Consider the following 12414-nt stretch of genomic DNA (forward strand, 5'->3'; position numbering starts at 1 on the left):
ACTTTTCTAAGGTCGGACTATTATTATTATTATTATTATTATTATCATTTTATTTTTATTATTTTTTTTTTTATTTAAAACTTTGGTTTCAAAGCTCGTATACACATTATAAAGCCCCCGTCTCTCTCATAATTTTGACACATTACGCGTTTTTTAAAAAAAAATTATTTATTTATTTATTTTTTTTATTTAACGGAGTAATGTGTTTACCTCAAAATGGGTTTTAAATGGGTTGTGAAAGTTTGGTTGATATTAATGACCATTCACTGAACGTCGTGATTGAATTTATTTTGAAGGTGACTGAGCAGAAGTAGTGAAGCGCGTGCGTAAACCCTGCTGCGTTTACTTGTTAGGATCTGCGTCATTAGTTCAGCGAAAGGTAAACTATGTTGTCCGGCTTGGTACCAACCCGTGGCACACAGTCTCTTTGGCGTTTCTTAAGGCAATGTCACAACGTCAGCTCAGAAAAAACTACCAGAGTGAGTCTTTTTTTTTTTTTTTACTTAATGCTCATCACAGAATGTGTTAATTTTCGGCAATGTGACAGCAGGTTGCATGGAGAGTGAAGCCGTACTGACTGACCGAAGGTTATGGTGGTGTTGAGGACAGCTGAGTTGTATCTCCTGGTTGTCCGGACCGCTATAAAGTTGTAATACGTAAGAAGAAAATATGTCGCTAGTCTCGTCTAGGTCGTCCGTAGTGTGTTAGCATACATTATATTATCGAACCATTTTATAGTTAGCTTACAATTAAGACCATTTAAAAACATTAAATATTGCATTATAAGTCCTTATCGGTTTGGAAGGTTTGGAAGAATTCCCTTAATCTCAACAACACCTTTGTCACCTTTATTTAGGTAGCTGGTTTTGTATCAGCTTAGGGTTTCTTCGTCATTCATTTAGTGACTACCAGTAGGCTAGTTATAAGTTGACACGTTTTTAGACACGTTTTTATTGTTGTTATGACACGTTTTGTCTCCAAGTGTGACTCTGAAGTGTCCTGGAAGGAAAAAAATGGCGGGTCTTGATAATTGTCATCAGGCATTGGTGGTTCAGTGGTAGAATTCTCGCCTGCCACGCGGGAGGCCCGGGTTCGATTCCCGGCCAATGCAACATAGTGTTTTGTAGCATTCAGCAGTGTTTTTGAGTCTTGCGACAGCTGTGTAAAATCCCCTACTGCAACAATAAGGTGCCATCTTAGGAAAAAAGATAAGATAAACACGATTGATCTTCAAGAAGATGTGCGTAAAAAACACTTTTACATGTGTTTTTTTTTTAAATTTTCTTTGGGATATACCACTGAAGCTAGTGTAAAAGAAACAACATGAGCAAGGAGGTGTGGGCGAAAAAGAAAAAAAAAAAGTGGGCATTTTGACAAAATACACTACTCACAAAAAGTTAGGGATATTCAGCTTTTGGGTGAAATTTCACAACAAGCCTAAAATGCATTCAAACCTGTACAGGTGAACTTAATGTGATCTTCTCTAAGCTTTTAAATGCACATGTCCAACTGTTAAATGTTTCAATAAATTTTGCACAAGTTGCTGTTCTCTAACAAGGAGCTTAACGGCAAAAATCACGGCAGGTGTGTGATCCTTGAATTGACCAATAAATGTCCTGGTTCAATTAGAGCTGGTGTTTAAACAGTTGTCCTCATCATGCTGTTCACATTTTGACATCATGAGACCAAGGCGACACCTAACAATGGAACAACAGTCCCTTGCCATTGCGATGCTTCAAACAGGACGTTCTCAGACAGAAGTGGCCACTGAGCTTGGAGTGTCACAGAGTGTCATCAGCAGGTTGCAACAGAGATATGGAGAGACTGGAAGAGTCACAGAAAGGCCTAGAAGTGGACGTCCTTTGGCCACATCCCGTGCTGATGACCGCTACATTGTGAACACTGCCCTGAGAAACCGGATGATGAATGCCACTCAACTCCAGGCACGTTTAAGAGAGGTGAGAGGCACCCAAGTGTCACGTCAGACCATTCTAAACCGTTTACATCAGCGTGGTCTGTGTGCTAGACGACCTGCACGGGTACCTGACCACACCACCAGGCGCAGGCATCATCGTCTTGCATGGGCCAGGGAGCATTTACGCTGGACGAGGAACCAGTGGGCCTCAGTGCTGTTCTCTGATGAAAGTCGATTCACACTGAGCAGAAATGATGGCCGGCAACGATGTTGGAGACGTCAGGGAGAGCGCTATGCATCAGCCACTGTTGTCACCAGGCGAGCTTTTGGTGGTGGCGGTGTTACAGTGTGGGCAGGGGTGTCCACTTGGTACAGAACTGCCCTACACTTTGTGAATGGTACAGTGACAAGCCCATACTACCTGAATAACATCATTAATCCAGTGATTGTGCCCCTACATGAACAGCACAGGCCTAATTTCATCTTCATGGACGACAATGCTCCTGCTCATCGAGGCCGCATTATCAGGGAACGGCTGTTGGAGACTGGTGTACCTCAAATGGAATGGCCTGCACTCTCTCCAGATCTGAATCCCATTGAAAACCTGTGGGATCAGCTGAGCCGTCGTGTAGAGGCTCGAAACCCTGCACCCCAGAACCTCAATGACCTGAGGGCTGCCCTTCAAGAAGAGTGGGATGCCATGCCTCAGCAGGCAATACGTTGCCTTGTGAACAGCATGAGACGTCGTCGTCAAGCTGTAATTGATGCTCAAGGGACGTATTGAGATGTTCAAATTTTTTGTTGTGGTGTAACTACCATTGTTGTTACCTTTTGTGTTGAATGAATTTATTTAGATGAGGAAATCAGTAGTGCATCCTTCTACTTAAATGTCTTACTTTTATGATATTATATCACTGTAGCATGAACATATTGCATTTTCCATAAATTTCACCTGAAAGCCAAATATCCCTAACTTTTTGTGAGTAGTGGATGTGCGTCAATGGTTTAGTGGGAAAATTCTCGCCTGCCAGCACCACGGCCGTCCAGCCGTGTAGAGTTGGAACCAGTGCTATTTAATAAGAGAGTAAGATAATCCTTGAACTCGCCAACATGGGATCAGATGGTTTATGTAGCCCTCAATAGTTCCAAACAGCTCAGTGTTGTCAATCTGTTTGAATGGGTTCTGGCGGGAGGTATCGCCAGTGCATCAATTTTCATCCCAATTTTTTACCAGTATTACCCAATAACGTGTACTGATTACTATACTGTCTATGTAATTTATCAAAGATTTATTTTTGGAAGCAGCAAAGCGATGAAATTTATTATAGTTTTACACTGTTGACATAAACAAGACGGTAATTATACCAGTAAATATATTTACAGATTATATTTACTGATTGAAAGTAATTTCTTTGTTAATGTTGTGCTCCTATTGTTGCAAGGAAAAGCAGAGCTGGACATGTCAAAAGCTATTTTTAAATTCTGTAATGCATACTGTGCTAACACAGTAACACAGTTACTGCCCACCTAGCAAGACACCATCCTGGGATAAAAGCAAAGCTAACAGCCAAACTTACTGCAGCAGCAAGCCAACAGACACTCAAACCAGCACTTTTATATGTAGTTCAAGCTTTTGAAACAAGAGTAATTCAAACAGCTGGTTCTTATATATTGCTGCTGAATAAATCGTAAAACGGACACACAGTTGATTTTTTTTTTTTTTTATTGGGAAATCTGGCTCGTTGCATTTGAATTCAACCTTTTCAAATGGTCTGGTGTTTAAAAAGCAAACTGAAAATTGGCACTACGAAGGCATCACAATTAAAATATATTTAGCACCCTCCCAAAAAAAAGTAAAACAACTAGAATACCGTATCGTCCCAGCCCTACAACAAGGCCTATGATATTATTCTCTGTTGCCAGGATTTAGTCTCCAAACAATTGGAGCAGTGGAGCAGTCTGTTCTGTCTACTGTCAGATGGCGAAGGAGCTGAATGACAGAAATGATCACAATTAATAATTTCAAAAGTGTTTAAAGTTGCTTGAAGCACAAGTGGCTGCAGATGAATGGTTTTGAATTATTTTTTCTAATCTAATCACTGAATTATAGAAGACAACATTATATCATTACATATGATTATTTAACTTTTTGTTACGTAAACTAAATGAATACATCTGTAACCTTGTTTATTGCTGTTAGAGCCAGAAAACAATTATAAAATAATAAAAGTATTCAACCAAAATATTTTCTGGTTAAAAACATTAAATAAATTTGTCACATCTGAAAAATCACAACTTCCAACCAAGCAAAAACAGCTTGTCTTAGGCCCCTTTCTCCTCTTAGACCACTCCTCCACCCATTGCTTAGTGGCATCCAGCTCACTCGGAAAAAAAGTATCTCTGGGAAAACTTCTCAAAGGGCAATTTGGGGTTTGGAAGGCTCTCCGCGGCAAACAGCTGATGGACTTTCTGAGAACAGTGAAAATAGTTGACTAGTCCTTTTTGGTTAAAAAAAAAAGTAAAAGGATGAAGGATCTATCTTTCTCATAGAGACTTGGGCTGTCTGCAGGATAGACAGGTCTTGGTTTGCTTTTCTTTATGTTCCATTTGCTGCTGCTTCTGCCTCACCAAGATGACCTCCACAATCCTCTCTACAGACTCCTCTGTCAGAGGGGTGGGTGAATGAAACACAGCTGGCTACATGTTGACCAGAGGAATGTTGCTGTCAGGAAATGATGCAACTGCTGTGTCTCCTTAAGTTTCTCGGGGCTGATGTTTTAGTTAAGAACATTTTAGCCTGGTTGTTGACGTAACGTGATCTGTGCATCTTGGTGGTAGGGTGGAACATACTGTTTGGATCAGCCGCAGACAGATGGACCATTTCGGCATACTCATGATCCACCAGCTTCAGCAGGTCCTTCTTCCCATGATGGTTCTGCAACAACTCGTAAATGGCTACAACCATGGGTGGAGTCCAGCGTGTGTGGTTCAGCACAAAAACACGTCCACCTGTCTTGACAGGCACAGTGTGAGCACTCCTTGGTGAGGACTGTATTATGAGGGGCTGGGAAGATGAAATTTCTAGTACACAAGAAATTCAGTTGATAGTTGATTTAGTTGAGATCAATAATAACAGCATGATGTACAACTATGTGTGTTATATCTACTTATCCATTGCAGCTGGAAGCTTCTGAGACAACCCCAATGTGACCTCCTGTTTTTGGACGGTGACAGCAAGAGGGTGGAGCCCAGCTGGAAGAGAATCCTGGGCTTGTAGCCAACAAAGCAGGACGGGTTGTCGTAGGAGCAGGAGCTGGGGTGGGAACAGGAGCAGGACCTTAAGTGGGAGCAGGAGGGGTAAATGGTACATGGACAGGGAGAACTATTCAAGGGGTGATGTTCTGAGATGTAACCACGGTAAAATCGTCTCATGCAGTGGAAAAAGACCAGCTTCACAACAATATTTCTGTTGTAATGGGAGCGTGTGGCACAGGTGTGAAGGAAACAGGCTCACCTGTTCACCCACTGGTGACCAGCCTTGTCCACGCCAGCATCTGTGTATATCTTGGCCAAACCCTGATACATGGGCTGAAAGGACTTGTCTATCTCAGATTGGACCATCACCCAGGACACTATCATCCAGTTCTCATTCATTGCGGCGTAACTAGACATGACCCCAGAGGCCAGTGTGACTATCTGTGCTACTTTCCTTGCGTGGTCAGACCTGAAGACTTTCCCAAAAGTGCCCTGGAGGAGCTTTGAAATGGCCAGCTGCTGATGCTTGATCTCATCAAGTAGACAGTCTGTTAGGTAGTAGCTGGACACAGACGCTGCACCAGCCATTGGGGTCATCAAAAGGCCCAAAGTCACAAGTTGCAATGTCCTTTCTGATAAAGTGGCTGATGGTCCTCTGCTGCCCATATCTGCCTGGCTCTGCATCACTGATATTTTCTATACCATGCAAGAGGCCAGGTGAGCTCGTTCATACTTAAGATGTATGAGTTCATTTATCTGATTGGCCATGTCTGCGGGAGAATTGCCGGTCCGCCACAGCTCATCCATAACAGACCTACAGATGGTCTTTTGTAGGTCACAGAAACAGGCAGAATGTTGGTGAAGTGCCTTGGCAGCTTCTCAAGCCAGCACAGGCTGTCTGCAAACCAGCACCTTTGGCAGGCTTTGGCAACAAAGTCATCAGGCCAGGATTTAGTACTGCCCACTGGTGCCGACAATTACCCGTGGTCTTCCCACACCAGATGACACCACCTGCAAATGGGCGCAGCCATAAAGGCAGGGCAGGATGTAATTGTTCAGTAGCCTCACCATGATCTCACTCTCAGGCTTCCAAGTGAAAAAAGGATGCCACTGGAAAAAACTTTGGTGAAGGCAGGTCAGCCACTGTATCCATGAGCTTGAGTTGCAGAGGGAGATGCCACAGTGAGATGGTGTTGCCTAGATTACGCACTGGGCGGGACCCAGGCCGCAGCCCAAGGTCTTGAAGCTCTGTCTTCATCCACAACTTTTGTTGTGGTGAACAGCTCAAGGTACCCATGTCTTGGTCAGGTGGGAGAACAAGAGCTTGTTGTTGTGTCGATGGTGCTATTACATAAAAACACTACAGATATAACACAATAAAATTAGACTCATTATCTATTAATTACACACACACACACACACACAAAAAGACAGAGTGGAAAATTTGCTGTTCTTACCATCTTTATTTCTAAGGCAAGAGCCCTCTTTGCAGAGGAGGCAGCAGCACTTGTACTGGGATCTGAAATCAAGCAATATCATTCAGTTATGTATTTGGGTTTTAATTATGATTTGAAAACAGTGATTGTATAAATTATACTTGTGTCTATAAATTGCTTGTTGATCGGATATGCAACTGAAAATGTCTGTAGAGGTACCTGTAAATGACAGACTGGTTTTCTTCCTTTGAAAGGAACACCAACTGCAGTGGTACAAGCACAGGGGCTTTTTCCTTTAAAAGTTGTTGAAGCTGGAACCAAAGTAAATTATATTTAAATTCTTTTTATCACATTATTGACCCTACATTTGATTACACAAACAGGAAAAGTGCTTTTATTATCTGCTGTCGATGCCTGTAGTTCAACTTTTGTGTCCACAGGAAGTCTGGACAGTGTTGCAGCTGGGACTAAAAACCAACAACAAAAAAAAGTCATTCCTGCATTCATAGTGTATCCGCATGCTGGTGTTTGTAGGAACTCAAACAACAGTAGTTGTCTTCATTCTCCTGCTTGTCAGGACATAAGTTTGTTTTTTTCAAGCCTAATTCTTGTGTATAAACAAAATTTAACCTTCTTGACCACTTTTGATTATAAAGCAGGAGAAGCTATCAGACCTCATAAACATGTATGCAATCTGGTGTTAGTACTTGACAGTCAGGCAGAAAACTAATGAGTTTTACTTACCCTAAGTGTCGTGGGCTTTCGGAAGAAGAAGAGGAAGAAGGATTCATGCTGTAAAAGGAATAATATCCAAGGGTTTATTGAACACAGAGATGGAACAAGGACTTGGAAACGACAACAAACAGATTGGTGCCTGCTGTGGAGAAATGAGGTGGTTCTAAAGGGAGGTGGTGGTGTTGATTGAGGACAGGTGTGTTCATTCTTGTGATAAGGTGCAGCTGTGGCTGGAAAGGGAGGTTAAACTAAGCAGGGGCAAGTGGATCCAGGCAGGGTATGACAGCACCCCCTCCCCCAAGGGCTGGCTACTGGACGGCCCAAAAGAGAGCACAGAGACGGGTGGGAGGAGGGGGCCTCGAGGAGGGACCAGGGAAAACAAAAAGTCCAAGGATGATGCCGGGCCTGGAGTGAAAGTCCAGAAGGCCCATATCAGGGAAACGGCCGGGAGGCAGAGACGAACGGTGCAGGCTTAGCTCCAGTGGACGGCTGGGAGGTTGCTCAGACATCAGGCATGACTCAGGAGGACGGCGGGAGCAAGCTGGACTGGGGAGGTGGAGCGACCTCCTTGGGCACTGGGGCAGCAGGGGCCGGTGGAGGAAGAGCGACCTCATGGTCGGGCACTGGGGACAGTGGATGAGGAGAGACATCCTCGTCGGGCACTGGAGATGCATGCTGGGTTGCTGAAGACTGACAGACCTCAAGGAGGGTGAAATTGTCCTGAGTGGCATCACACCTCAGAGTCACCATCACGAAGGAGATACCAGGGTTTTTCTGCAACCACGTCAATTACTTTTTTTGCTGAAGTCATCGGTTCAATATGTTGTACGGACCAGCCGGACATAATAGGCCTTTGTGACCCCCTGCCTCGTCCCACCAGCTGAGTTCCGTTGAAGAAGAGTTCACCAGAGGCTGAGAAGTCAAGCGGATGTCTGCAGAAGGAAGCCAGGTAATCTCACGCAAGTCAGCGGAATCCATTTTGTGGACCAGTCCGTTCTGTCATGTGTTTGCAGAAGAAGAATTCACACTGGAAAAGGAATAATATCCAAGGGTTTATTAAACCCAGAGATGGAACAAGGAACTGGAAAAAATGACAAACGGACTGGTGCCTTCTGTGGAGAAATGAGGTGGTTATAAAGGAAGGTGGTGATGATTTTGGACAGGTGTTTTCCGTCTTGTGATGAGGCAGTTGTGGCTGGAGGTTAAACTAAGCAAGGGCAAGTGGATCCAGGCAGAGCATAACACTCGTATTTGGAATCTAATCATCACAGCAGAAATCAACAAACAGCTCTTATAATATTAAGGGCAATAGTAGCATGCCAAACTGTAACAGGAACGTGGCTGGGATGCAATAAAAAAAAAACCAAAGGGCACTATTAAGTTATGGCTCAATTTAGGAGGGATATTCAACATGTGATGAAATCACACTCCAGCCCTGAAACCGCTTATTTTAAAAACCTGGTTTTGACACTTTTGCTGCAGCTGGTGTTGATGGTGATGCTGCAGGTGCTTCTTCTGCAAGATAGTTGCATAATATTGGAAAAATTCATGCAAAACACACTGGCTCAGACTACTGTCAGTATTTGTAATAACTTTTTCCTCTCTTCTCAGTAGCTTCGAGGGCGAGATGCTCATTATGCCAGTTTCCAGCTCAGTCTTCTTCCATTTCTTTGGTGTTGACAAGGATTAAAAGAAGAATTGGTGGATCAGTTTGAGATGAATAATTCTCTTTAGAAAAACAAAAACATGAGCAAAGTAACCTACCCAAAAGATTCACTAGTGGGGCAGTGACATTTTGAGTTAGTGATGGTGTAGAGGCAGATTGCTGCATCCTGCACAGGTACTGTTGCAACTTGTGCATCTTTGTCCCTGGATAACAGCGCTTCTTCATGATGAAGTCTGCATATCCATCACTTCTGCTGTCCCAAATTTCCCTCCAGGTGTTTCTGCTCCAGGAACCAAACCCAACCAGTTGCTGGTCTTCTGAAGAGGCCTCTGCATCCCCCGCTGAACTCGCTTCATAGCTCAGAAGAGAGCTCAGTTCAACAAAACTAAGTGCATAACGCACAAAGCTTAATAAACTGGCTTTGCCATGACCCTCACTCATGCAAATCCCTGCTTCTTCTTCCTTAAGATTTCTGATGAGGTACAAAGTGTACCCAACATCATTCTCCAGAAGCCATCTGAAAGACTTGCTCTTGTACTTTCCAAATTGCAGGATGATCTCCCAACACCTCGGTTCGTCTGAAGCATCTCTACCTCTGTCGAACCACAGTCAGCGCGTTCTGCAGCACAAGGTCCTCCTTAGAAAAGACGAGACTAATTCATTAATTACAGACAAAAATTAAGAAGCAAATCTAAGTTTAGTATATAGGGACCCAGAGGTGGCTATTCCTGGTCCAGAAAGTAAAAGTCCATCCATGTTTTTGGATCTACCTGTACATTTAGAACCGGTGTTTTCACTAACAGGCTCATTTACCTGGCAAATAAACTCTGCTCATTAAATTCAGCTCGTTTAGTGACAGCAACAGCTACCGGATAGGACTTTTACCTTTCTTGAAGGTGTGGTTTATCCTTAAGGGGTTTGTCCTCAGGTGATGGCTCCTGTAGGAGAAAGCCAAGTGAAGTGCAGTTCATATTGAGGAAAAAGCTTAAAGTATATGAGGTTTCAGCTTATATTTTAAGAAATGTAGAAATAAACATGCACAGTTTTGACAAAAATTGTTACATGACTTTTAATATATGTAGCTTTAAAACCTTTATACTGTATATTTTATAATCTTTAAAGAGCTTCAGCTCCAAAGTTTAGGAGCACAATATTTGATCTTAAGTATAAACCAGGGCATTCTTTAAAACGAGGTGTCAATAACACTGTAATAATGTTTTTGATCAAACAGCCTCTTTGTTAAATTAAATTTTTTTTTACAATAATTACCTGAATGATATTGTATTAAAACACATTATCAGCGAGCGGGATGATTTAATTGGGCAAACATATTTACCAAAACTTTACAACAACTCTTTGCAAAACACCTGGAGCTTTAAGTGAATGCAGGATAAAAAAAACTGAATCTCTATATACACAGTGTAAATCATTAGCCTTGTTGCGTAAGTACTGAAGTCATATTTTAAACAAACTTTAAAGTCTACCCGTTATACTCTCCTGTTTACCAATTTTTTAAAATCAGACTTTTAAAATTGTTTGTAAAACTTTAGAATATGAAAAAATACAATATGTTATGAGGTTAACGATTTATTACTTAATCTGGCATATTATTTTACCATAATTTATTCATACTTTAGTTTACTGGTTAGCTGTTGCTTGCTCACAGTAATTACCATATTTTGTGGGCCACAAGTCGCGCTACATTATAAGGCGCAACCACAATGACAGAGTCTATTTTTTGTCTTCGGGTCACACATAAGAATAAGACACTACGTTATTGGGCGCATGCTAAAAATAAAGTAAAACAAAGTAATGAAAGAACAACAGTGAGTTTGTTTTAACTTTATTCAATAACAGTAATGGTACTACTTTTAAAATACACACACATTTTTTAGTCTGTTGTAACAAATGTGTAAAAGCCCTCATCTTCTGTGTTAGAAATGAATAGATGGGCACTTTTGCTGTCAAGCATACCGGGTTCTCTCTCTTTGTTGTCAAACTCAGGACCTTATCTTTATAGGTCTTGTTCACACCAATGTCCAGCAGTTGTAGTTCTTTCGTTAGTACTCCCGAGATGATGGCAAGCTCAGACATAATTTGCTTTCCAAATTTTTTACAGTAGCAGTGAAATGGGCGCGCATGGAGTTGCAGATAAACAGAGACGGTGATGCTAAAAAAAAAACAAAAAAACCCAAACATCTGGTCTCTTTTAGGGCTGGGCGACATGGTCAAAAAATAAAATCTCCGATTTTTTTTAAAACAAATCCGATTTCCGATTTTCATCGATTTTTTTTTTTCTTTTTTCCCCTTACTGTAAAGAAAAAAAATTAAAAATGTCAAAAATTATTCTTTTTCCAAAATGCTTTTATTGCAGTCAGCCTAGAGGTTTACCTAAATTTAAAATGCAACTAAACAAGCTGTTAAATAAGTTTGTAAAAAGAGATGGCAGGCGCTGCCACTGTAAACATTATAAGAAACATGTTTGGACTTAGTGCATTTCCACTGTGAGATAGTGTTTAAGTTTTGATCATACATTTAATAATAGGCCTCATATCACTTGTGTAATTTTTATTCTAAAATAAAAAACTGATAAATAAATAAAAATGCCTTCGCTTGGAAGAAAAATAGTGATTCTTTTTAGAGTATTTTTACATTAAATAACCAAAACAATTTCCCACATTGGCAATGAGGTAAGAAAAATGAATGTTTCTTTACACTTATCATGTGTTTCGAGAAAATTGACCTCTTTGATACAAAATACTAAAAAATCCCTGAATGTTAATTAAAGCTATATTTCTAACATAGAAACATAGAACATTCTTGCGGTTTTTTGTTTATTTACACATTTTTGACAAAAAGACAAGCCTGTCAGCTGCGTTTCCATCACACCTAGAAACTTTGCAAAAACTAAATGCCGCCATAAAAACCAGCTGCTATAAAAGTTTTTACGATCTCAAGAGGTGGTTTTTCAGACATTTCGATATAGAAATATATTGCAAAAGTGTAACGGAAACACTTTTTTTGTGTTTACGTGTCCCCAGACGTGACGTGGGGGTCGTGACCAGTTAATTCCCAGTAAAGAAGGCGCCGTGTGGAATCAACAACAGCGAATTTCAGAGTTTTAGAAAAGAAAATGAGGGAGAAAAGCTTTGAAAATTCAAAGCAAATTCTCCGCAGCAAGTAGAAAAGCATAAAATAATGCTACATGCCCACTTTGCATTAACTTTGCATGTGCTGAACACTGTTCAATGGAAACACCCCCAAATCACAACTGTTGTCTGTCAAAACGTACAAATGTCATTTTTATTTTGCAAAGAAAATGTAATGGAAACGCAGAGGGGGCACTTCTTGTGCTTTTCTAGCTGCCATGTTGTGTTTATGCATTTCTGTGGGAAACCAGTGGGAGC

General features: G+C 41.3%; 1 protein-coding gene across 1 annotated transcript in view; it reads left to right on the forward strand.

Annotated features, from left to right (window-relative positions):
• Positions 1 to 348: 348 nt before the first annotated feature.
• ldhd (lactate dehydrogenase D) overlaps positions 349 to 12414 on the forward strand; it is a 29541-nt gene continuing 17475 nt past the window's right edge. The window contains exon 1 of the mRNA XM_079255700.1: positions 349 to 479. Within this exon, the coding sequence (XP_079111826.1) occupies positions 387 to 479 (93 nt within the window). The 5' untranslated portion in view covers positions 349 to 386. The remainder of the gene's footprint in view (positions 480 to 12414) is intronic.

The sequence above is a fragment of the Telmatherina bonti genome (genome assembly GCF_933228915.1).
Source record: "Telmatherina bonti genome assembly, chromosome: 2".
NCBI classification, from domain to species: domain Eukaryota; kingdom Metazoa; phylum Chordata; class Actinopteri; order Atheriniformes; family Telmatherinidae; genus Telmatherina; species Telmatherina bonti.